General features: G+C 44.6%; 1 protein-coding gene across 1 annotated transcript in view; it reads left to right on the top strand.

The window, feature by feature from the left end:
* The first annotated feature begins 2585 nt into the window (after positions 1 to 2585).
* LOC140483192 (solute carrier family 22 member 2-like) overlaps positions 2586 to 27906 on the top strand; it is a 31029-nt gene continuing 5708 nt past the window's right edge. Inside the window, exons 1-9 of the mRNA XM_072581245.1 lie at positions 2586 to 3288; positions 14171 to 14274; positions 14379 to 14533; positions 20732 to 20900; positions 20990 to 21107; positions 22662 to 22768; positions 23509 to 23723; positions 25004 to 25112; positions 26431 to 26543. Coding sequence (XP_072437346.1) covers positions 2878 to 3288; positions 14171 to 14274; positions 14379 to 14533; positions 20732 to 20900; positions 20990 to 21107; positions 22662 to 22768; positions 23509 to 23723; positions 25004 to 25112; positions 26431 to 26543 — 1501 coding nt within the window. The 5' untranslated portion in view covers positions 2586 to 2877. The remainder of the gene's footprint in view (positions 3289 to 14170; positions 14275 to 14378; positions 14534 to 20731; positions 20901 to 20989; positions 21108 to 22661; positions 22769 to 23508; positions 23724 to 25003; positions 25113 to 26430; positions 26544 to 27906) is intronic.

Raw genomic sequence — 27906 nt, 5'->3', positions numbered from 1 at the left:
TAGTGCCTCTTAATTTTAAGTCCCAATCCTCAATGTGTAAAATACAATGAAGCAAGTGTTGACACCTACAGAATCCCATTGAAAACAGGCTTCTGGTCACTGAAACACCCATGGTCCAGATCACTTTGTTTCCTGCTCATTGGAGAAAAAAATTCCAATCACTAGCAACTCTCTGAGAGAAGAAATGTTTCCCCATCTCCACCTTAACTAGGCAATCCCTGATTTGGTAATCTGTGATCTCTAGTTCTACATTTCCTCACAAGGGAAATATTATTCATTTCAGTAAGATTACCTCTCAATCTACTAAAGTAATCTAAGGTATAATCCTAGTAAATAAGGAGATGAAGAAAGCATCTAGTACACTATATTTGGTCTCACTAATTTGTTGTCCAAATGCACCAAGACTTTCATACATTTATAGTTCACCTCCTTGCAATAAGATTAGATTAGATTTGATTACTTACAGTGTGGAAACAGGCCCTTCGGCCCAACAAGTCCACACCGACCCTCCGAGGAGCAACCCACCCATTCCCCTACATTTACCCCTTCCCCCAACACTACGGGCAAGTTAGCATGGCCAGTTCACCTGACCTGCACATTTTTGGACTGTGGGAGGAAACCGGAGCATCCGGAGGAAACCCACACAGCATCCATTTGCCTTTATGATTATTGTTGACGTTTTGAGATTCATCCGTTCTGAGATTCATAACAGAAGCAAGTTTAGATAAATACAAAGCACAGCAACCCTGACCAATTTGTTAGGCATGAAGCCAAGAATACTGAGTGGGTGGATGCTGACCAAAAAGGGGTATTGTATTAATCGTGCTGTACAAATTTGGATGTAATCTCTTGTGGAATTGGCGGATCGTGTGAACATTGTAATCTATTGTCCTTTGATTTAGTAAATTGTTCCACAAGTTACAGGAGAGCCCCCATTGTGGCTCTCGTGCCCCCACATGTGGTTGAATAAAGGAGCCTGCTAAAAGATACCTTGAGTGTCCAAGTCTGGGTTATTCCTCCATCACCCAACATATACCCAGGTTCCTCTGTGCGACAGCTATCTGCTGTCTCTCTCTCTCTCTCTCTCTCTCAATTTAACTAATATTCTGATTTTCTATCTTTCTTGCCAAAGTGGACAACGTCACATTTTATCCCAATATACGCCATTTAAAATTTCTTACCCCATTCACTTAACTTGTTCCTACTCTTGACCTAAATTATCTTTTAAAAAAGAACTTTAGGTTTTCTTTGACTTAACTTGCCAATTGTTTCTTGTGACGTGTCTTTGCTTTTGAATTCTTAAAAATATTTCCCCATTGCACTCTCTTTGCTTGTTTAGGTTTTTGTGCAGTATTGAACTTTTGGCATCAGGTCATTTAGTTTGTCCTATCCAATTATATATGCGGACTGTGGTAGAAAGTTCAAACACAACGCAAGCTTGGAAATAGTCTGGATCAGCCTCATACAGGGGTTGGGAGTTGCTACCAAAAGCAATGACACCAGTCTTCGGTTTGCTTGTTTGGAAGAAATTTGTCCCCATCAGATGTTGGACAAAACAAACTGACAAGTTAGAGACAGTGGAGGAGCCAAGACCAATAGTAGGGGGGCAAGTTGGCTCAGTGGTTAGCAGACTACCTCATAACGCCAGGAACCTGGGTTTGATTCCAACCTTGGGTGACTGTTTGTATGGAGCTTACACATTTCCCCCCCCATGCGCATGGGTTTCCTACAGGCGCTCTGGCTTCCTCCCACAGTCTAAAGACGTGCATGTGGATTGGCCTTTGGAAATGGAGGGATAGGGTAGGGGAGTGAATCTGGGTGGGATGCTCTTCAGAGGGTCAGCATGCGCTGAATGGTCTGCTCCACACTGTGAGGATTTGATAATTGTTGAACTGGAGTGTTGTCAAGAACGTTATATTTTGGAATATAATGAAATAATAGGAATAGGTGAAATATTCCGAAAGGAAAAATGGTGAAGTCATGATAAACACCTCATGCTCAAATGGTCCAGTTGCCATGGTGACAGAAACTGAAGTGGAAACCCATTGAAGAGTTAAGAAACACAGTAAGATGAAGAAAATTGGGCACTGCCGAGTGCCAGCACACAAGCAGTTTCTCACAAGAGTTCATTTTCTGCTTAGAAGAAACAACAGACTGGGCTACTGAATATTTAATGATTTGAGAGGTACGAACATATGTCCTCCTGGTAGCAATTCAGATCTGGATAACTCGGGAAGAGTAGAAGAATGTGTGCTATAAATTTACGAGCAAGTTTATAGGAATATTACAATCAAGCATAATAGCAGAATACCCATCCTCAAAATCTAGAACTTGGTTTGTCACAAACAAGGGAGTCTGTTCTAAATGTTGGCCCTGATGGTTCACTATCCCCTGTGAAGTCACTGCTCATTGCCATGCAGCTGAAGTGCTTCACTGTACTTTCAGTGTAAGTAGATATCATCAACCCGAAGGTTTACAACATGCCAGCTGCTCTCCTCAATGGTGCCACTAATACTCACTCGTTCTCAAAGCTGACGGTTGTTAGAGGGAAGAAGGTGGTGAGAAAAAGAACAGTAATTTGGAGAAATGTACCATTGTCTGTCTTTACAATGGTCAGCCTTTCAAACTGCAGTTGTTTTCGAAAGAGATTGCAGTTGTTCATTTACATGTCTGATATAAAACAGTCAGCCCGAATCCGAAGGACACAGTTTGTCTTTTATTTATTAACTCTGTTATTTACACAGTTGGTTGAAAGACCTTTGTTCCAAACCTCTTCTGCTTGGTTACTGTCTTGCAGTTATATAAAAAAAAACATTGTGCAAGGAACACATTCAACTGAAACAATTCACTAAAGTGCCGGTGAAAATATCTTGGGCAATGACTACTTTTGATGATCTTTTGATTGAAGTAGGAGAGTTTGGTGTTCACCAAAAGACAATTTTCTCCCTAATCTGTTTAGCAACAGCAATATTCGCCTATTTGTATATTGGAACTGTTTTTCTAGCTTTTACTCCTAACCATTGGTGCAGGGGTCCCGGAGTGACCGAGTTGACGATTAAATGTGGTTGGTCTCTTGAAGAAGAAAGGAATTATACGGTGCCTCTGGACAGTGCTGACAACTCCTCGTTCAGTCGTTGTGAGAGATATGATATAAAATGGAGTGCCACTTCATTCAGCTGTGAAAATCCACTCTCGTTTCTCCAAAACGCCTCAGCAGAACTACCCCTTACGACATGCGAGGATGGATGGGTATTTGAAGAAGGATCTCTCTCATCCATTGTGACAGAGGTAAGAATACAGACTGGCAATCAGGACGGGTAGATGCTAATAAAATTAGCAGTGATCACAATGAAGGAATTTGACAGCAGAACTAAAGCTGAAAATTTGCATATTACCTAGTGGTTAAAACAGGGTGGTATTGGATGGTGCAAAGCAGGCACTGCAATTGAAGATCCACATCTTCAATTCATGGAGTGAAAGAAAACAGCTTTTCCTGCACTGTTCAAAAAGATGCGTAAAATGTAAGGTTAAACACCAAAGACAAGGAAATACTTTCCCCAGCACAAGACCTCAGTGTATTTTAGACATCTTCTCGTGCCCAAACTTAGTCAACTATGTAATCTGTGGTCCCGTGTAACAATTTTGCAGGATGTGGGATAAAGGCAGGGGAATTTAAGTGGGTGACTTCATCTGAAATTCAAGGCGAGATGTATTGAAGAGATATTTGATTCAATGTCAGTTCTCTGATTCAAAGACACACTGAAGGACATTAGCTCAAATCCTCCCATTGGCAACATTGCAACTGAAGTTGGGAGGTGCACGTCAGAATCTCACAGAGCATGTGGCGCACAAACATAGGTAGAAACTTTCAATAATTTCCACTGCTTGGGGCTCTCCACAATTGTGACTCGGACATTCAGTCAGCTGCACAGGGCTTCCACAGATTCTAACCTGGGAGTGATACACTGGCTTGTACCTGGTCTAGCTCACAGATTAGCCAGTGTGTGTAAAAAAGCACCTCAATCACACTTTTGTTTGACCACCTCCCCCAACCAACCCCCCTCTTGTATTGCCACAGCTCACTGTCCTACCAGCCCTCCAACTTGAGCTGCTGACTTATTCATCCACATGATTATCCCACCCACTCACCCACTCACTCACCCACTCACTAACTCACCCACTCACTCACCCACTCACTCACACATTCATCCACTCACCCACTCACACAGTCACTCACTCACTCACACAGTCACTCATTCACTCACTCACCCACTCACTCACTCACACACTCACTCACACACTCACACACTCACTCACACAGTCACTCACACAGTCACTCACACACTCACCCAGTCATTCACTCACACAGTCACCCACTCACTCACTCACTCACCGACTCACTCACTCACCCACTCACACACTCACACACTCACTCACTCACTCACCCACTCACCCACTCACCCACTCACTCACACATTCATCCACTCACCCACTCACACAGTCACTCACTCACTCACACAGTCACTCATTCACTCACTCACCCACTCACACAGTCACTCATTCACTCACTCACCCACTCACACAGTCACTCACTCACTCACACAGTCACTCATTCACTCACTCACCCACACACTCACTCACACACTCACACAGTCACTCACTCACTCACACACTCACTCACCCACTCACCCACTCACACACTCACTCACTCACTCACCCACTCACCCACTCACCCACTCACTCACACATTCATCCACTCACCCACTCACACAGTCACTCACTCACTCACACAGTCACTCATTCACTCACTCACTCACTCACTCACACACTCACTCACTCACCCACTCACCCACTCACACAGTCACTCACACACTCACTCACTCACCCACTCACCCACTCACACAGTCATTCACTCACACAGTCACCCACTCACTCACACACTCACACACTCACACACTCACTCACCCACTCACCCACTCACCCACTCACCCACTCACCCACTCACCCACTCACCCACTCACTCACACATTCATCCACTCACCCACTCACACAGTCACTCACTCACTCACTCACTCACACAGTCACTCACACACTCACTCACACATTCACTCACTCACCCACTCACTCACTCACACACTCACTCACACATTCACTCACACACCCACTCACACAGTCACCCACTCACTCACCGACTCACTCACTCACCCACTCACACACTCACTCACTCACTCACCCAGTCACCCACTCACACACTCACACACTCACTCACTCACTCACACACTCACTCACTCACTCACCCACTCACACACTCACTCTCACACTCACTCTCACACTCACTCACCCACTCACACAGTCACCCACTCACTCACCGACTCACTCACTCACCCACTCACACACTGACCCACTCACTCACCCACTCACTCACACATTCATCCACTCACCCACTCACACAGTCACCCACTCACTCACACAGTCACTCATTCACTCACTCACCCACTCACTCACTCACCCATTCACTCACTCACACATTCACTCACACACTCACCCACTCACTCACCCACTCACACAGTCACTCACACACTCACTCACTCACCCACTCACACAGTCATTCACTCACACAGTCACCCACTTACTCACTCACTCACCCACTCACTCACTCACCCACTCACTCACCCACTCACCCACTCACACACTCACTCTCACACTCACTCTCACACTCACTCACCCAGTCACCCACTCACTCACCCACTCACACACTCACACACTCACACACTCACACACTCACTCACTCACACACTCACTCACTCACACACTCACTCACTCACACATTCATCCACTCACCCACTCACACAGTCACCCACTCACTCACACAGTCACTCATTCACTCACTCACCCACTCACTCACTCACCCATTCACTCACTCACACATTCACTCACACACTCACCCACTCACTCACCCACTCACACAGTCACTCACACACTCACTCACTCACCCACTCACACAGTCATTCACTCACACAGTCACCCACTTACTCACTCACTCACCCACTCACTCACTCACCCACTCACCCACTCACACACTCACTCTCACACTCACTCTCACACTCACTCACCCAGTCACCCACTCACTCACCCACTCACACACTCACACACTCACACACTCACACACTCACTCACTCACACACTCACTCACTCACACACTCACACACTCACTCACTCACTCACTCACCCACTCACCCACTCACCCACTCACCCACTCACTCTCACACTCACTCTCACACTCACTCACCCACTCACACAGTCACCCACTCACTCACCGACTCACTCACTCACCCACTCACACACTGACCCACTCACTCACCCACTCACTCACACATTCATCCACTCACCCACTCACACAGTCACCCACTCACTCACACAGTCACTCATTCACTCACTCACCCACTCACTCACTCACCCATTCACTCACTCACACATTCACTCACACACTCACTCACACACTCAGTCACTCACCCACTCACCCACTCACACAGTCACTCACACACTCACTCACTCATTCACTCACACAGTCACCCACTTACTCACTCACTCACCCACTCACTCACTCACCCACTCACTCACCCACTCACCCACTCACACACTCACTCTCACACTCACTCTCACACTCACTCACCCACTCACACAGTCACCCACTCACTCACCGACTCACTCACTCACCCACTCACACACTGACCCACTCACTCACCCACTCACTCACCCAGTCACCCACTCACACACACACACTCACCCACTCACACACTCACTCACTCGCTCACCCACTCACCCAGTCACCCACTCACACACTCACACACTCACCCACTCACCCACTCACACACTCACTCACCCAGTCACACAGTCACCCACCCACCCAGTCACCCACTCACACACTCACCCACTCACCCACTCACACACTCACTCACCCAGTCACCCAGTCACCCACTCACTCACTCACTCACCCGCTCACTCACGCACTCACTCACGCACTCACCCACTCACCCACTCACCAACCCACTCACTCACCCACTCACTCACCCACTCACACACTCACACACTCACTCACTCACACACTCACTCACTCACACACTCACTCACTCACCCAGTCACCCACTCACTCACTCACCCAGTCACCCACTCACTCACTCACCCAGTCACACACTCACCCAGTCACACACTCACCCAGTCACACACTCACCCAGTCACACACTCACCCAGTCACCCAGTCACCCAGTCACACACTCACTCACCCACTCACCCACTCACCCACTCACCCACTCACTCACTCACCCACTCACTCACTCACCCACTCACCCACTCACCCACTCACCAACTCACTCACTCACCCACTCACACAGTCACGCGCTCACCCACTCACTCACTCACCCAGACACCCACTCACCCACTCACCCACTCACTCTCCCACTCACCCACCCACTCACTCATTCACACACTCACTCACCCACTCACTCACTCACCCACTCACTCACTCACTCACCCACTCACTCACTCAGTCACCCAGTCACCCACTCACCCATTCACTCACCCAGTCACCCACTCACCTATTCACTCACCCAGTCACCCACTCACTCACCCACCCATCCACCCACTCACCCACTCACTCACCCACCCACTCACTCACCCATCCACCCACTCACCCACTCACTCATTCACTCAATCACTCACCCACCAACTCTCCCACTCACTCACCCACTCACTCACCCACTCACTCACCCACCCACTCACTCACCCACTCACCCACCCACTCATTTGCCCACTCACCCACTTACTCTCCCACTCACCCACTGACCCAACCACTGACTCACCCACCAACCCACCCACTTACTCACTCACTCACCCAATCACTCACCCATTCACTCACCCACTCACTCACTCACCCACTCACTCACCCACTCACTCACTCATCCACTCAACCTCTCACCATTCAGTCACCCACTCAGTCACCCACTCATTCACCCACTCACTCACCGACCCACTCAACCACTCACTCAGCCACTCCCTCACTCACCCACTCACCCACCCACTCACCCACTCATCCACCCACTTACCCAGTCACCCACTCACTCACCGACTCACCCATTCACTTACCCACTCACCCACACACTCACCCACTCACCCACTCACCTACCCACTTACGCACCCACTCACCCACGCACTCACCCACTAACACATTCACCCACTCACTTACCCACTCACCCACTCACTCACTACTCATACACTCACTCATCCACTTACTCACTCAATCACCTACTCACTCACCCACTCACCCACCCACTCAGCCACTCACCCACTCACCCACTCAGCCCCTCACACATTCACCCACACCAATGGCCAGTAGTGGTGGGTGGAGTGAACATTTCTGGTAGAAGGTGTTCTGGAATGTCTTGGATAACGCTGGAGCTACAAATGTCTAAACACATGAAAAAGAAATCACACTCCTGACTTGTCCCTTATAGATTATGGTGCAAGCATACGGAGTCCGGTGGTGAGTCACACACCATTGATTGCCCAGTCTTTGACGAAATCATGTAGCCAGTTATTTTACAGTTGTTTCTGATTCATGGTAACCACCAAGATTTTGATGGGAGTGGAGTCAGTGATGCTGAGATGAAAGGGTGTCAAGTGGAAGTGGTTAGATTGATGAGAAACTGAAGGAATTGCAGATGCTGGAAATCAGAAACAAAAGCAGAAATCGCTGGATGAACTCAGCAAGTCTGGCAGCATCTGTGGAAGGAGGTAACAGCTAAAGTTTCATGTCCAGTGATCCTTCTTTAGAACTGTAATAATATAGATTGTCTTACCAGGAATTGTTAACCAGGTTGGGACTCTACTCACTGGAGTTATAGAGATTGAGAGGGGATCTCACTGCAACACATAGGATTCTCGGCGGGGGGGGGAGTGGTTTGACAGGGTAAATGCTAAGAGGATGTCTCCCCTCATGGGAAAGTCTAGGACCATAGGGCATCGTCGCAGAATAAAGGCTGCCAAATTAATGCTGACATATGGAGGAATTTCTTCCATCAGAGAGTTGTGAGACTTGCTACAGAGAGTTTTCGGGGCAGAGTCCCTGAGTAATTTAAGGCTGAGATAGATTTTTAATCAGTAAGGAAACCACGGGTTATGGAGGGAGAGCAGGAAAGTGGACTGGGTCAGCCATCAACCTATTGAGTAGAGGAGCAGACTCAAAGGGCTGAATGGCCTACTCTTGGTTCCTATTTCTTACAATCTTATGACCATATTCACTACCCTCTGAGAGAAGAAATTCCTCACCGTATCTGTCTGAAATATATAACCCTCTAATCTGAGATTACACCTTCTGGTCCTAGTCTGTCTGACAAAGGGGAACCACCTTTCTGCATTGACCCTGTCATGTCCCCAAAGAATATTATACGTTTCAACAGATTTGTCTTTCCATTTTCTATATTCAAAGTAGTAGAAGCCCAATTGACTCAACCTGCAGACCTGGTATCAGGCTGATGCCCTCCATCTTTTCTGAGATAAGGGCCCCAAACAGTATTCAGCTGAAATACTGACTAACACCTTGTTTAGTTTTCAGAAAATATTTGCACTTTCACAAACCATTCCCTTTGAAATGAAGGCCAACATTCCATTTGCTCAATTTGGATCTGCGCTTCTCTGATGAGTGAATGAGGACTCCCAAATCTCCCTGTTCTGTAGCTTTCTGTAGTCTTTCTCCATTTAAATAAGATTCAGCTCCTCTATTCTTCCAGCCAAAGTGGGTGGCCTCACATTAAATACCATCTGCCAAGTTTTTGCCCACTCTATCAACCTGTCTATATCTCTCTGCAGACTCTTTGTGTCTCTCCCACCACTTGCTTTTCCACTTATGTTTGTGTCATTCACAAACTTGATTATAGTACATTCACCTGCCTCATCCAAGTCACTTATGTATTGTAAATATTAGACCTTTGTGGCATTCCACTAGTTACAGGTTGCCAACCTGAAAAAGTTTTCTCCCAGTTTTTTGCCTTCTATTAATTAGGCAATCCTCTATCCATGCACATACACTACATCCAACACCATGGGCTTTTACCTTTTTAAGTAGCCTGGCGTGTCCTGTCTTATCAAGTGTCTTCTGAAACTTCAAATATATTGCATTCACTGTTTCCCTTTTTATCTCAAAGAATTCTAGTAAGTCTGTCAGGCATGCTTTAGAGTCATAGAGAGGTACAGCATGGAAACAGACCCTTCGGTCCAACCCGTCCATGCTGACCAGATATCCCAACCCAATCGAGTCCCACCTGCCAGCACCTGGTCTATATCCTTCCAAACCCTTCCTATTCATATACCCATCCATTTAAATGTTGCAATTGTACCAGCCTTCACCACTTCCTCTGGCAGCTTATTCCATACTCACACCACCCTCTGTGTGAAAACGTTGCTCCTTAAGTCCCTTTTATATCTTTCCCCTCTCACCCTAAACCTATGCCCTCTAGTTCTGGACTCCCTGACCCCAGGGAAAAGACTTTGTCTATTTACCCTATCCACGCCCCTTATGATTTTATAAACCTCTATAAGGTCACCCCTCAGCCTCCGACGCTCCAGGGAAAACAGCCCCAGCCAGTTCAACCTCTCCCTATAGCTCAGATCCTCCAACCCTGGTAACATCCTTGTAAATCTGTTATGAACCCTTTCAAGTTTCACAACATCTTTCCGACAGGAAGGAGACCAGAATTGCATACAATATTCCAACAGTGGCCTAACCAATATCCTGTACAGCCGCAACATGACCTCCCAACTCCTGTACTCAATACTCTGACCAATAAAGGAAAGCATACCAAACGCCTTCTTCACTATCCTATCTACCTGCGACTCCACTTTCAAGGAGCAATGAACCTGCACTCCAAGGTCTCTTTGTTTAGCCTTCATAAAGCCATGCTGACTCTGCCTGATCATATTAAATTTATAACAATAACAATGATTAACATTAACTTTTCCCAATGACTAATGTTACGCCAACTGGCCTACACATACTTGTTCTTTATCTCCTTCCCTTTTCAAGTAAAGGTGCTCCATTGGCAGTTTTCCAATCCTCTGGGACATTTCCACAATCCCAGGATTCCTTGAAGATTACTCCCAGGGTATATTCTCCTCCTTTTACCCCTTTGATTATTTTCAGACTGCTATCAGTGTCGGCTACTATGAAACTTGATACAAAATACTTATTCAATTTCCCTGCCATTTCCCTATTATTATTTCCCTGGCCTTATTCTCTATGGAGGTTCCACCTTTGCCTTCTCCAGTGACCCCTCAGCCAGTCTTTAGCCATTTCTGTTCCCTCTGGTGTTAGTAAGAAATGGTTGGAGACACTGGATACTGCGAAAGCTATGGGCCCAACAATAGTACTGAAGATGTGTGCTCCAGAACTTGCTCCTCCCCTGGTCAAGCTACTGCAGTATAGCCTCAACAGTGACACATCTCTGACATTGTGGAAAATTGCCCAGGTATTTCCTGTTCACAAAGAGCAAGTGAAACCCAACCCAACCAATGACCATCCCATCAGTCTACTCTCAATCACCTGAAATGTGGTAGGCATCAGCGTCAGCACCATCAAGCAGAACTTGCCAAACAATAGCCTGCTCTCTGCTGCCCACTTGGGGTTCTACCAGGATCGCTCAGCTCCTGACTGCATTACAGCCTTGGTTCAACCATGGACTAAAGAGCTGAATTCCAGAGGGGAGATGAGAGTGACAACCCCTTAACGTTAAGGTTGCATTTGACCGAGTGTGTGGCATTGAGCAGCCCCCAGCAAAACTGGAGTCATTGAGAATTCGGAGAAAACGTCCTGCTAGTTGTAACCTGGCACAAAGGAGGATGGTTGTGGTTATTGATGGTCAGTCATCTCAGCTTGAAGATATCTCTACTGGAGTTCCTCTGGCAGCATTTTCTAAGCAAACTCTTTAGAGGTGCTGTTACATGTTCTGGAAAAGATGAGACTTGAACCCAGGCCTCCGGGCTCAGAGAGAGGGACATAGCTGCTTCAGCAATGACCTTCCCTCCATCATAAGGTCAAGGACAAATGTTCGCTGATGATTGCACAGTGCTCAGCACCATTTGCAATTCCTCAGATGCAGCAAGGCCTGGGCAATATCCAGGCCTGAGTTTGTAGGCGGCATATAACGTTTGTGCCACACACAAATGTCAGGCAATGGCCATCGCTCGTAACAGGAGAAAGTGAGGACTGCAGATGCTGGAGATCAGAGCTGAAAATGTGTTGCTGGAAAAGCGCAGCAGGTCAGGCAGCATCCAAGGAGCAGGAGAATCGATGTTTCGGGCATGAGCCCGAAGAAGGGCTCATGCCCGAAACGCCGATTCTCCTGCTCCTTGGATGCTGCCTGACCTGCTGTGCTTTTCCAGCAACACATTTTCAGCTCATCTCTAGTAACAGACAACCTAATTGTTGCCCCTTGACATTCAATGCCATCATTATCACTGAATCCCCACTACCAATATATTAAGGTTTACCTTTGACCAGAAACTGAATTGTACTCAGCTTATAAATGCTGTGGATACCAAGAGCAGGTCAGAGGTTAGGATTCCTGCAGTGAGTAACTCACCTCCTAATTCCCCAGAGCCTGATCATCTACAAGAGACAGGTCCAGAACTGAGTTACTGTGAGTTACTCAGATTGAATAATCTCCACTTTCCTGGATGGATGGATGCAGCTTCAATAACACTCAAGAAAACATGACACCATTCAGGATAAAAAAGTCCTCTTGATTGGCACCACATCCCCAAGCATCCACTACCGACTCTCAGTGGCAGCAATGTGTACTAAACCAAGATGCACTGCAAGGATTCATCCTAGACAGCATCTTCCAACCTCACACCGACTACCTTCGAGAAAGGTAGGGGAGGGCAGCAGATAGATGGAGACACCACTGTGGGAAGTTCCTCTCTAAGCCACTCACTATCTTGATTTAGATCCTTCAGAAACTCAAAATCCTGGAACTCCCTCCCTAACTGTACCGTGGGAGTATCTACACCACATGGACAGTAGCAGTTCAAGGAGGCAGCTCATAATCACCTTCCCAAGAGCAATAAGGATTGGAAATAAATTCTAATACATACGCTAGTCATGTCCCAAGAATTGCTATAAGACCAGGTGGCTGTAACATATCCTGAGTCAACCCATTTCCTGATGAGCAGGATCACATTTCATACCTTCATAAATTTGCTTGCCCTAAAATTCCAGATAATATTAGTTGGAATCTTGTTGTTTTACTCCTAGCTTCCCCTTGGATGTAAAGCATGAAGTTCCAATGATCCTTAAGTTAAAGCAATTTCTTTACAATACCATTTCTTTTGGGATAGCGACCTTCAGTTGCTGCATCAAATGCATGTTCGGTGATTTTGTAATCTCAAAACTTACCCCTTTGTGACTCCTGAAGCAAGCTTTTTAGTATTAGAAATTTCTCCACCATTCACTAGTTCCTAGCAAATTGGTACCTGTTCGTGAGACTATCCCCATTTCAAGCTACACAGGGGCTGTCCTCAAAAGAGCAGTTAATGAAATTAAAGCAAGCAGATCATGTAACTCCCAACCTTGATCAATGACCCACTCTGAGCTGGCTGATGTCAGCTGAGTCAGTGGAAAGAGAAACATCATATTTAACCTGGGTACAATTCCATAATGGAGCCGCAGGCTATTATCCTGACCACATAATTAGATTCGATTAGGTTACTTACAGTGTGGAAACAGGCCCTTCAGCCCAACAAGTCCACACCGACCCTCCGAAGCGCAACCCACCCAGACCCATTCCCCTACATTTACCCCTTTACCTAACACTATGGGCAATTTAGCATGGCCAATTCACCTAACCTGCACACTTTTGGATTGTGGGAGGAAACCGGAGCACCCGGAGGAAACCCACGCAGACACGGGGAGAATGTGCAAACTCCACACAGAGAGTCGCCTGAGGCGGGAATTGAACCCAGGTCTCTAACGCTGTGAGGCAGCAGTGCTAACACCTTAATGGAAAATGGACATGTGATGAGAACAATATCAGACTTTATGATGATATAGAAGAAGTTGAAAAGTATGAAATGCCAGATTAATGATGTTCATTCTTGTTTACCCACATCACTTGGACAGTTTGGACTAGTGTGTGCTGAGGCTTGGAAGGTGGACCTGTCCCATTCTTGTCTAAATGTGGGATTTATGCTTGGAACAATATTCCTGGGTTTTGCAGCAGACGTGTATGTATAATTCATATCTATGCCACCTTTTTGCCAATTGCATACTTAACTGTATCATTTTCTAAATGTATTGAAACATGAAATCTTTCCACTGTTTCTCATAGTTATGGCAGAAAAAAATGCTTCCTGTTTTCCGTTTTTACAACCTCGGTTGCTGGACTCGCTGTGGCGTTTGCTCCAAGTTACCTTTGGTTCATCATCTTCCGCACTCTGCAGGGATTGCTCAGCAAGGGTGGTTGGCTGAGCGCCTATGTCTTAAGTAAGCTTTCGGATTATTGTACTTGTAATGAGTAGGATGATTAGTGATGCTGATTTGCGATCAGTGGACACTCCTGTTTAATTAGGTGGAAGTGAGGACTGTAGATGCTGGAGATCAGAGTCTGTATTAGAGTGGTGCTGGAAAAGCACGGCAGGTCAGGCAGCATCCGAGGAGCAGGAAAATCGAATGCGCTTTTCCAGCACCACTCTAATCTAAACTCCCGTTTAATTACCTACTGGACTGGAATTAGTTTTAGTTTCCTTAAAGTGTTCAATTGCCTGTGAAGATCTTTTCGATGTCCCTCATGAAAGGTGTGACATAAAATAACATCTCTCTTTCCTTTTTGTCTTTGGTTTATTCTTGGACTGGTCTCAATTGTTAATGATCAACACTCCTGTTTTAAACGTGATTTAACACATGATTATAACAACGAGGAGCAGGATTAAGCTATGCAACCCCCGGCCTCATCATTCAATGATCATGACCATTGATTGACGTTTGTTCTTGACTTCACTTTTCTGCCTAATCCCTGTATTTCTTGATTCTCCTGGAGTTCAAACATCTATCTATCTCAACATCTGAGTATGCGCAGCCCTCTGGGGTCTTAGATAAGGACAATTAACTAGTTGGGTAGTTATTGAAACCAACCTGTCCAGATATGTTGTGATATGCCTCAGGTGCAGGTAGGACTTGAACTTTGATCTTCTGGCCGAAAAGTAGAAACATTGCCACTGCACCACAAGAGCTCTTTAACTAACCATGTATCCCCCTATCAAATCGGATATAAAACTGTTAGATGGATTTGTACATTAACAGAGTGAACTGGTAGATTTTCTTATGAGGTTTAGCCAATTATAAACCAACTTGAATATAAGCTGGGTCAACATGTTGGTTTAGTCAATCAACAAATGTGGTCCTCACATATAATGGGGGAGGTGCGTTCAAAGTGCTATTACTAATTTGATACAGCAATCAGCAATGAAAAAGCAGGCGATGATGAATAGTTTTCCAGGAAGAGTCAGTCTGTTCCTTCTTGACCCTTGGATCAGAAACACAAATATAAAACCTTACTCTGATGAATAGGTTTAACCCAATATTCTAGCTCATTGCAGACTGACTCTCCAGAGAGAGTTTACCAGTAAACATTCCCTCAGCTTTTTCAATACAGACTGACTTACCAAATGAGCAATTGTGTTTCCTATACCACATTGTAAAAGAAGCCAGTTCCCCTTCTGCCCTTAGTGACCACACTCACCACTTGGATAAATCCTTCGATGGGATACTCTGAAAGAAAACCATTCTGACCGCAGTGGCCTCAGCCATGGTTCAATCAGTCGCACATTTACCTCACAGGCCAATGGTTGTGGGTTTATGTTACACACAAGAGACTTGAAGAAAGAGTCCACACTGGTGGGCAGTGCAATACTGAGGGAGTGATGCACTTTCTGAAGGGTCGGTTTTCAGACGAGACATTAAACTGAGGCCCCGTGTATTCTTCAAATTGAACATAAGAGGTCCCATCAGACTGTGACTGAAAAAGATGGGGGGATTTATCTGCAGTGTTCTGGCTAATGTCTAATGCTCAACAATCATCAGAAAATCATGTTTTCTGTTGATTATTGCATTACTGTTATGGTAGCTCAATGTGAGCAAATCGGCTGCAGCATTTAAATAACCACCACACTTCAAATATACTTCATTGACTGTAAAGCTCTTAGGGACATATACTGAGATGGTGGAATGCACCAATTAAAATACAAGAGCGGAATCTTATTGGGCTCTGAGTTACTGTGGTGAGGTTTGTGGCAGAATTGGACAATAACTATGGCAAACCCTAACTCAACATGGAAGCTGTCTCATTCCATCTTTTATATTTTCCACAATTGATGTGGTAAGATTCTCGCTAGCCAGCGGTGAGATGGCAATTGAAGATGATTTAACGCTTGTTAAACAGCTTGTTAACACCATAACTTGCCTCAATAATATTTAGTCTCCCATCTTACCAAACTCACCAAACAAGCTCGATGTTGGGAAACCTCAGTGAGGAAACCAGAGTATGTACCTGGCAGATTCAGCGTGCCACTTGGTCCAAATGTTGGACGCTAGGCAACAGCATCTCAGGGCATGGTCCACAGGCACCAGCCACAAGACTCCGAAGGGTCAGAGAGGATGAAGGGGGAGGGAGCTGGCCACTTCTATAGAGTCCTTGAGTGTAAACTGAAACAGGGGCCTATGTGCGCCTTCTCCTCTGGTTCCTGGGACACTGCCTTGTCTCCTCGTGCAGAAGGAGCACCTGAAGCAGAGTCAAGGTTCCCCAACATCACCCCCACTGTCACCATGCTCTCGATCCTCAGGACTAAGTTGAGGTGATGGGGGTGGGGTGTGTGTGTGTGGGGGGGCGGGAGGGGGGTGGTGGGGGAGACGTAGATGGACAGCAGCCGCTGGTGATACTGGACCTGGACCTCCATGGCTGTCACCAATCTGTCCTTGGAGGCAGCCAGATGGTCACTGGATTTGCTGCATTGCTGCAGCCTCTGAGCAATAAGTTTATTACATCCCATATCCCTGTCTGCTGCCCTTATTCATCCTTGTGCACTTGGATGCCATCTCGCCTGGGCAATGTCCTCTGAATGCCAAGGCTCTGGCAAGTTTCCTTCCTCAGCCAGCTACAGAGTGTGGACTCTCCCTCCTTCACCTGCTGGGTCCTGCTGATATCCTCGGAAGATAAGTACGCTGTCATCCTCAGATGCTCGGGCGACACAGGCTCAGTGTTTAGCACTGCTGCCTCACAGCGCCAGGGACCCAGGTTCGATTCCCACCTCTGGTGACGGTCTTTGTGGAGTTTGCACGTTCTCCTCGTGTCTGCATGGGTTTCCTCCGGGTGCTCTGGTTTCCTCCCACAATCCAAAGATGTGGAGTTTGGAGGAATTGGCAATGCTAACTTGCCCAGAGTGTTCAGGATGTGTAGGTTAGGTGCATTAGTCTGGGGTAAATGCAGAGTAATAGGGTCAAGGGAATGGGTCTGGGTGGGTTACTCTTCACAGAGTCGGAGTGGACTGATTGGGCCAAATGGCCTGTTTCCACACTTTAGGGATTCTAAGGTCAAGGATGAGACTTCTGGTGGGGTCAGACACTGAAGTGGAGGTTTGTGGACTCTTCTTCAGAGAGAGAAAGGTCACAGACAAAGTGAGAGTGACAGCGGGTTTAATGGGAGAGTTGCAGTGCCTTGCAGAGTGAACATTACTCATCCCTGTCTTCGTCTGTGTGAGCAAGACTTCTTGGATAAGGAGCCTGACGCTGGGCACAGCTCCAACCACATGAGCTCACTTTGCCCTGTCCTCTTGCGGGGAGGGGGGTATGAGTGAGATGGCACTGGGTGCACAGGGTGGGGTGGGGGGGGTGGGTATGGTGAGGTGGAGTTAAGGCTTGAGGAGGCAGCGCATAGGGTTAGTGGTGTAGGAGGCTAGGGAGGAGAGAGAGTGATGAAAAATGTTGCCAGTATTAATGAGATTGATGGGAGTCTGGATTGAAGTAGTGCTGGGAAAGCACAGCAGGTCAGGCAGCATCTGAGGAGCAGGAAAATCCACGTTTCGGGCAAAAGGCCCTTCATCAGAGGGGCAAGAGACTATGTGTAGTGGTAGAGTTAGAGTGAGTGTGAGATGGCAGGGAGAACAGAGTGTGGCTCTTACCCTGGCAGAATGGAGAAGGTCATTGACCTTTTGTTAGCACTGCTGGGAATTCCTCTGCCCCCTCGAGATGGCAACCTCGGACCAGGCTGGCAGGTCTGGCAGCACAGCCTCCTCTGCCAGTCCTCTGGGAAGAGGAGGCTACACCACCCAGTCCAGCAGGGCATCCAGATCCCTGTCAGTGAATTGTGGTGGCACCTTCCCATTCTCTGACATCCTATAGATATGCCCCTTCATGAGCAGGGCAGCTTTACTATGCCAGTGCCTGTTTAGTTGCATAGCAACATTTTTAAAATGATCCTGGCGTTTCAGCAGATATCCACTGAATGGCGAGTTGTTGTGGGAAGGACAGAAGGCAGGACAGAAATGTTGGAGGTGATTCACGAGGTGACTTTGGTCGGGTACAGTGAAAGAACTCACGAGGTCTCACAGCGGCAAACCCTTATCAAACCTAACACAACTCAGATTTCACCTTAAAAAAAAAATGCTTAGGATTCAGCCACAGCTTTCTCTTCCTGGGAGCTGCCTGAACATTGTGAGATAGCTGATATTCTAATTATTTTGTCTTATGCTATATCAAAGCCAATTTGTGAATCATTCAGAATGATCCCTTTCCGAACTACATGAGCTCACTTTGCCCTGTCCTCTTGCGTAGTGTCCTAACTATAAATTAAACTCAAAACTCCTTCCAGGTTAAGCTTCATAAAAGATCAGACCAGATTTCTTCCTTTTCAATTGGGCTGCTAAGAGTCAAACAGTCACAGAGATGTACAGCACGGAAACAGAGACCTCGAGCCAACTCAGCCATACCAACCAGATATTCCAACCTAATCAAGTCCCATTTGCCAGCACTTGGCCCATATCCCTCTAAACCCTTCCTATTCTCATACCCATCCAAATGCCTTTTAAGTGTTGTATTTGTACCAGCCCCCACCACTTCCTCTAAAATTCACCTTCTGTGAGAAAAAGTTACCCCTTAAGGTCCCTTTTAAATCCTTCCCCTCTCACCTTAAACCTGTGCCCTCTAGTTTTGGACTCCCCTAAGCTAGAGAAAAGACCTTGTTTATGTACCCTATCTCAGCCTGTCATGATTTATAAACTTCTATAAGATTACCCTTCAGCCTCCGACATTCCAGAGAAAATAGCCCCAGCACCATCCTTGTAAATCTTTTCTGAACCCTTTCAAGTTTCACAACATCTTTCCCAGCTTGTATTCTGTTTAGTTCAAATGGATAAGTATTTCTATCCAACTCGTGGTCACAACAATTTCAGATGATGGCATTAGTTATTCTAATACTTACTGGGCAAAATCTAGGTGAAAGCACAAGATTTGAGTTAGAAACTCTGATATAAATGTGCTCTTTAAGCAATGGCTGCGGTCAGTGGCCATTTTCCTTTTCTCATGCTTTGGGCTACCATCAAGGAATTGTACCATTGAAAAGAACATTGGGTACATAAAGTCACAAAGAAAGTTAAAAAGATGAAGGTAAAAGATTTCCTGGAGAAGGAAAAAGACTTGCATTGATAAAACACCTGTCATGATCATTGGAAGTCTCAAAGTGCTTTACAGATAACGAAATACTTTATTTGAAAGCGTTGAAGCGAACACAACCCCGCAGCCAAACAAAAGCAAAAAGTTGCCACCAACAACAATCTGACAATGCCCAGAAAAATCTGCCATGATTGAAGGTGCCGGTGTTGGACTGGGGTGGACAAAGTTAAAAATCACACAACACCAGGTTATAGTCCAACAGGTTTATTTGGAAGCACACTAGCTTTCAGAGTGCTGCTCCTTCACCAGGTAGCAGCGCTCCGAAAGCTGGTGCTTCCAAATAATCCTGTTGGACTATAGCCTGGTGTTGTGTGATTTTTAACTCAGAAAATCTGATGTTGTCATATTGATTAAAGGATACATTTTGGTCACGATACCTGGGATACCTCCACTATTCTTCTTCATAGCAGTCCGATGTAAGCTTTCACAAGGACCTAAGAGGTTCAACGTTGGACCTGAAAGACTGCACCTCTGATGCTGCAGCACTGCCTCAGTATTAGCCTTAATCCTTCTGCTACAAGAGAAGGAAAAAGAAGAATCTGGAAATTGACTGCAGTAGAAAAATAGACAAACAGTACAGGAAGGAATTATGCCCAAGTGGTGATAATATTTAATAAGTCAAAAAAGTCACAGAGTAATTCTGACATAAAAGAATGATCAATGGTAGAGTAAACTCGTACCAACACAGTTGGACTGTAGCGGTTCAAGAAGGCAGCTCACTACAACCTTCTCAAGGGCAACTAGGGACGGGTAATAATAGCTGGCCCAGCCAACGATCCCACAAATGATTGAGACAAAACCAGTGGATGCTGCCATTTGAACCATGCAAGAAGGAAGGTTGACTCCTTCTTTGCTGATCCAACAGGAGGCTGTAGAGCAAGAGGATGCTTCTAAAGGAGCTGGGGAAGGGAAATCGCCGATACAGGTCTAACCTTGTGTTAATTTTCTCCCTAATCCCAGTTGCAGAAATTGTCGGAATGGAGTACAGAAGGACAGTGGGGATTGTGAACCAGATGTGCTTCAGTATTGGGATGATACTGCTTGCTGCTGTTGCACTTTTTATACCATCCTGGAGAGGTTTACAGTTGGCAGCTACCATCCCAAACTTTGCCTTCCTCACCTACTACTGGTAATGTTCAATGAAGAAATCATTAATGCTCATCAGGGAGTGGAAACCAGCTGTGCCATGACAAAAACCTGACTGTCTTGCTTTCACAGGCTGATGCCGGAATCTCCGAGATGGTTGCTGTCTCAAAAGAGATATGATGAGGCCCAAAGAATTCTGCGGAAGATGGCAAAAAAGAACAAAAAGCACAATTTCTCGACAGATGTTGAGGTGGCTAATGTGACAATTACCCATTCATTGTTCGGCATTTCCTTTCTACCAGTTTTTCCCATTTTGGTCTCCTCAGGTTATAGAGCCATAGAGATGTACAGCACGGAAACAGACACTTCGGTCCAACCCGTCTATGCCGAACATGAATCCTGAACTAATCTCGTCCCATTTGCCAGCACTCGGCCCATATCCCTCTAAACCTTTCCCATTCATGTACCCATCCAGATGCCTTTTAAATATTGTAACTGTATCAGCCTCCACCATTTCATCTGGCAGCTCATTCCATACACACACCAGCCCTGTGTGAAAAAGTTGCCCTTTTAAGTCTTTCCCTTCTCACCTGAAACCTATGTCCTCTAGTTTTGGACTGCCCTACCCTGGGCAAAAGACCTTGGCTAATCACCTTAGCCATGCCCCTCGCAATTTTAATAAACACCTAGAAGGTCACACCTCTGCCCCCAATGCTCCAGGGAAAATAGCCCTAGCTTATTCAGCCTCTCTCTATAACTCAAACCCTCCTACCCTGGCAACATCCTTGTAAATCTTTTCGGAAACCTTATAAGTTTCACAACGTTCCTATAGCAGGGAGACCAGAATTGAACACAGTATTCCAAAAGTGACCTAACCAATGTCATGTACAGCCACAACTTGACATCCTAACTCCTGCACTCTTGCATTGACCAATAAGGGCAAGTATGCCAAATGCATTCTTCATGACCCTGTCTACCTGCGACTCCATTTTCAAGGAACTGTGAACCTTCCCTCCAAGGTCTATTTGTTTGGCAACACTCCCCAGGACCTTACCATTAAGTATATAAGTCCTGAGCTTTCCAAAATTTGCCTTTCCAAAATGCAGCACCTCACATTTATCGAAATTAAATTCCATCTGCCATACCTTGGATAATTGGCCCATCTGATTAAGATCCTGTTGTACCTCAGGTAACCTTCTTCAATGTGACTTGTGTTGATGGCAAGTCTTCACAGATGAGCAAGAGTCATTGGGTTATGATCAATCAGTAGCAAAGGTCTCCATACTTAAACTACAGATACTGAAACTGCTGAACTGTCCAGACCACTGCTCTGACAGAGAATGCATTTAATTATGATCAAAATAGCTTTTAGATGAGGAAAGAAATAATCAAAACTCAAAACGAAAAAGCAGAAATTGCTAGAGAGACGCAACAGTTCTGGCAGTATCTGTGGAGAGAAAGCAGAGTTGACGTTTTGATTCTAGTGACTTTTCTTCAGAAATACACTGGCCACAGAGCAAGTGTGGGCAAGAAATAGATCCCTGGTTCAATGTCTAGAATACAGCACCACATGATCCCAAACAGCTGGCTTTTGAGTAAACTATTGAAAACTGATATGGCTAATTCTCAAATGTGGTGAAGTAAGTGAGTATAATATCTAATGTACAATAGCTGTCTCAAGGAGATGGCAATTATTACTGACAGGCCAGACTGGATGTTTCTATTCAAACCTTCCTTCATACATACTTTGTTTGTAAGTGACTATTCAGAATACTTTATCATTTTGTGACTTCTATTTTGTCAGACAGTTCAAATTGAAGATTGTGTTGAAGCATTGAAGAGGCCCTCAGCTATAGACTTGGTAAAAACACCACAGATAAGGAAGCATACTCTCATTCTGATGTTCAACTGGTAAGATCATGTAAAATTCTTATGTATGATATCTCATGTTTGCGCACGTATCTGGGTGTCATTGGAAAAGATTTTGATGAATCCCACGAGAAGGAGAAAGGCAAAATTTGAAATTTGAATGGAAAAACTTGACTGCTTCATCTCCATACTCTTTGTGGTATCACCATTTGGGTGTGATCCAAGTGCACAGTTAATTTAGCCATTTACTTTGGGATCCTATGACATTAAGATCCCAATGTCATTTCAGGGTGTACCTAGGCAAAGCATATACCATGCACAGTGGAGCTTTTGTGGCAGAGTGGTAGTGCTCCTATCTCTAACCCAGAGTAGATTAAAGATATCTATTTTGTACACACTGATTTATTCTCCATTGCAAAAGATGGCAGTGGTGTGTTGCCGACAAATATCTGACCTCACCAGCAGAGTGAAAATGAAAGTCTTGCTTTGTGAGTCAAAATGTCTCAAACTCTTAAAAGGACATACCTTTTGTGATTTTACCAACTACACAAGATAACTTGCAGAAAGAGGAAAGCATACTGAAGTTCAACATATAATTATTTACAATTGAGTTAATTTAATGCATTACTTATTATTGTGTTAAACAGCTAACTGCTGTAGCAAATTTAAATGTGGGGACATCATGAGTTTAGCAAAAGTAATTAGTCACCCAAAGCAGATGCCTTTACAAATGTTGGCAGTAAATCCCGTGGTAATAAGTCAACTCCAATTCTTCATTTCAGGTTTTCAAGTGCTGTGGTGTACCTCGGGCTTGTCATGCGTTTGGGGGTTATAGGAGGAAACATTTACATCAATTTTGTCATCTCAGGAGCTGTGGAACTGCCAGCTGCAATCATCATTATCCTTGTTATTGACAGAGTTGGACGTCGCCTTCCCTTTGCAGGGGGCAATTTTCTGGCAGGTGCATCCTGCCTAATAACTGCCTTCATTCCTGATGGTAAATTTTATCTCGCAATCTTATATATTAATCCAGATCCTGTGGTCTCCAATCTGATGTGCATGTGCACCTAAAGTAACCAAAATATGGTTCATCATTCTATCATGGCATTTTATATGCTGTGGGGGTCGGGAGGTGTTATTAACTGTCAGTTAGGCAATATCAGATTGCACCCATTGCCGATACAAGGGTGATGGGTAAAAAGATGCAAGAGTTCCAAATTATCCAGAGTGGACTATCTTAATCCGGTAATCTTGGGAGTGGGCATTTGCTGCACTGCGAGGTGTCATGTGTATCTAATGCGTACTTAACTTAAAAGTAAAGCCTTCACCTTGACTTGTATGAAATTCATGCCAAATGGACAAATGATTTTCCGAAAGCAGGATTTAGCACATTCAAACTGGACAAAATTTAGCAATGATTTCATATGAATAAAGATCAATGCAGAGCCACTTCAACAGAAAAGGGGAGTGCAGCGGGTGCTAGACCACAGGGTGTCAGGTTACCACGGCATAATCTATATAGCATTCCACAAATGCTTAACACTTTCAGAAATTCTACTGTATACTTTTTCTGTCAAGACATATCTGACTTAAAATAAAAGGTAGGACAGAGGAGTCAGTCATGAAAATGTTAAGCATTCCTAAAAGAACAACTAATGATTGGGCATGCTTTGTGTTTTTAGTGAACAAGACAGTGCTCTGAATTGGCACAGTTTTGGTAAGATGATGCAAGTATGAATGCTGATACATCACACATGCACAAGCAACTCTGCATTCACAAGGTATACATGGTTAGAAAAATTACAACAATTCGTTCCAAACAGTAAAAACCCTGGAAATGAACAGGCCTGCTACAGGTTTACAAGACTCAATCTTTGGATTTTTCTACTCCTCACCATACCACCAACATCCTCCTAACTTCTTCCCATAAGAGTCACTGTGCTTTCAGGTATGTGGTGAAATATTCGGGGAATTTTTTGAGATCTGAGAAAGCTGTAGACAGATGAAAAATATTCATTCACTTTTCGTAATGAGAGATTAAAAATTAATATTCAGAAGTGAACAAATATAAACATTTATTAATTTTTTGCACCTCACATGAAACATTTTCCCAATGATTTTTTTCAAAAGAATAAGAATTAAGGAGCTGCCCAACAATCATTAAAATAGTTCGGTTTCCTGTGGTATTCAAAAGCATGAGAGAATAAAGCCTTTCATCTTTGTCTGAGCATCTGGAGTTTCTTTTACAATTGTACATTTAACTTCTTTCTAATTCAGATCAATTCTGGCTGAAAGCAGTAATCTCATCTTTGGGCAAACTAGGGATTACGGTGGCCATGTTAATGGTCTGTTTTGTAAATACCGAATTATATCCAACATTTTTAAGGTAGGTACAGTTGGGAATTTGTTACACACTGCGACAGCTAACTTTTAACCATTCAGTGACCATTGACATCGAGCGGTTCTGATCAGTTTGTTTGGATAGACTTTCAAATGTATCTCATTCTTTTAACCGATACTTGAAATATAAGTATTACAAATGATTGTTGTAGAAGTTACATAATTTTTGTGTTAATTATCCAAGTAAAACTTATTCAATTATGGAGCAGCACTTTTCTAACATACATAGTCAGTAATATAGAAGCATAAATGATTATCCCTCGAAATGTCTACAACACACACAAACCCACACACACACACACACACACACACACACACGTAAACACACACACGTAAACACACACACACACACATTCTTAGGAAAAGAAAACAGATTTTACTGCAGAGATTGGCTTTCTGAAGTAAGAACAGTTTTGCCAAGGGGTTATTCCAGAAGCCAAAAATATAAATTGCAGGATGTTCTGGAGTTGTTTCTCTGATGTTGTCGCACATTAGTCAAATCATAAACCATGCATAATCATCTCCACAGTCTAATGGACACAATGTGATCAGATGATACAATTTTAAGATATTCTTTCAAACACTCTTTCAAAAGAGCCAACAGGTTTCACCCTGAACTATTGGAGAGGATGTTATTTCCATTACAGGGAGCAGTCAGCTGGCCAACTTGTTCTCTGAAAGCTTTCCTCCAACTCAGCTTGGTCTTAGCAGGCTTTCCTCCAACAAAGGCAGATTACAATGTGAACCTCTCCAACCCCAGCCACTTTTCAAAACAGCCCCAGCAGAGTCCAAAGCATTGCCATGCATGTGATTTCTAGAAAGCGTTGTTTAAAAAAAAACAAATAAAATAAGCCATTCTAGATAAGTTCATAAAGCTTCAAGTAAATTCTTTATCCTACAATCTTTCAAAATTTAAGACTTCCAATCAAGATTAAATATAAACACCTCTGCAGCACTCCGTATAAATAATTTTGTCAAAATGTCAGTCAAGTGCAAGAAATCCTATTTAGTGTATGTACTTTTTAAACTGAGAATATACATAGGAGACATTTTTCTTTAAATTGTCTTTCTAAATTAGAAGCGTTGTTTAAGACCTGATTCAACTCTTTTAACTCTCAGCCGCCATTGACACGGACACACCCAAAAATAGATTATCTAATTTTATGTAATAATATTATCTAAACTAGGTATTGTTTCCACAGAAAATCTGTTATAAAGGTGCATAGCTTCTGATTTAGAAATGAGAGTTATTTAAATTAAATGATGGGTTTATCTGGGTGTGAAATTTTGATTTTCTTCAACAGGAACTTTGCGGTTTCAGTGTGCTCAGTACTATGTGATTTTGGGGGAATCATAGCACCATTCCTACTGTACAGGTTGGCAGCGTTCTGGATTGAAATGCCCCTTGTGGTTTTTGGTGAGTTCAACTGTTTTGTAGTGAATTAACCCTTTGCATTCAGTGGAGCAAAGCACCCCCTTGTGCAGCACCGTTGGATACAATGGTTGCTGTCTTTGCTTAGAGTAACAAGGCCACAAGAAAACTACAAGTAAATCCAACAACTCCTCTTAACTCTGAAATGAAATACACTTAATGGCAGCCCACCTGCTACCAACACTATTACAGCCTTCAATTGTTCTCTAATGATGCAGAGCTTTTGAGTTTCTACTCTACCCTCAGCCCATTTTATTCAGTGCAAAGGAAGGTTCAGCCATAATAGGCTTCCAATCATCTGTTACTAATTTGAAACTCCAATCTTTGAGAATTAACTTAAAGAATTAGTCCAGATTTTTCTTTTCCTTTCCTGCCGTCTCTTATGCGAGCTCTATATATTCACCTTTCCCATGTTTCTTTGCAATGCTCAAAAGGAAGTGGTGGAGGCTGGTACAATTGCAACATTTAAGAGACATTTGGATGGGTATATGAATAGGAAGGGTTTGGAGGGATATGGGCCGGGTGCTGGCAGATGGGACTAGATTGGGTTGGGATATCTGGTCGGCATGGACAGGTTGGACTGAAGGGTCTGTTTCCATGCTGTACATCTCTATGACTCTATGTGTGGAGTTTGCATATTCTCCCTGTGTCTGAGTGGGTTTCCTCCAGGTACTCTGGCTTCCTCTCAAAGTCCAAACATTTGCAGGTTAAGTGGATTGGCCATGCTAAAAATTGTCCTGTCCCATCCAGGGATGTGCAGGTTTGGCGGGTTAGTCATGGTTAAAAACCTTGTGCAGGGCTATGGGGATGAGATGCTCTTCAGAAGGTCAGCGCAGACTTGATGGACCAAATGGCCTCTTTGTCAGGATTCTATGATTCCATGAATCACGTTTCCTCAAACTTTCTTCAAAATCCAGATCCCTGACATTAAGCTTCTGGTCACTGACTGATCTGCCCTCAGGGCTTGTGTGTCAGCGATTGGAATTGAAATAGTATTCTACTCAGTGAACCAGAACATTGCTGCTGGGACGTCTCTGGCTCAGTTACAGCAGGGCCACACTCGGTATTGGATTAGAGATCTCAGTTAGACAGGCTTGGTCACCTTCTGACCATCCACAGGAAAGCGGTCAGTGAATTACCATTGGAAACTAGCTCACTCTGTTACCAGCTTAGCTAAGTGACAGATCCTAGGAGCAAAGCTTCCCAACGTTCTGATCTATCTATTATTTTGTTCTGTACAGGTTAATATTTTCAGAGTTTCTTCGTGTTTCTTAATGCAGACTGCTGCTGTTTCACAAGCCTGCATTTCGAAAACGTCCGCCCAGCCTGTCAGTCTGTTTGGACAGGT

The sequence above is a fragment of the Chiloscyllium punctatum genome, chromosome 11, assembly GCF_047496795.1.
Source record: "Chiloscyllium punctatum isolate Juve2018m chromosome 11, sChiPun1.3, whole genome shotgun sequence".
Lineage (NCBI taxonomy): Eukaryota > Metazoa > Chordata > Chondrichthyes > Orectolobiformes > Hemiscylliidae > Chiloscyllium > Chiloscyllium punctatum.
The sequence above is the reverse complement of the archived record's forward strand: the minus strand, read 5'-3'. Positions and strand labels throughout refer to the sequence as shown.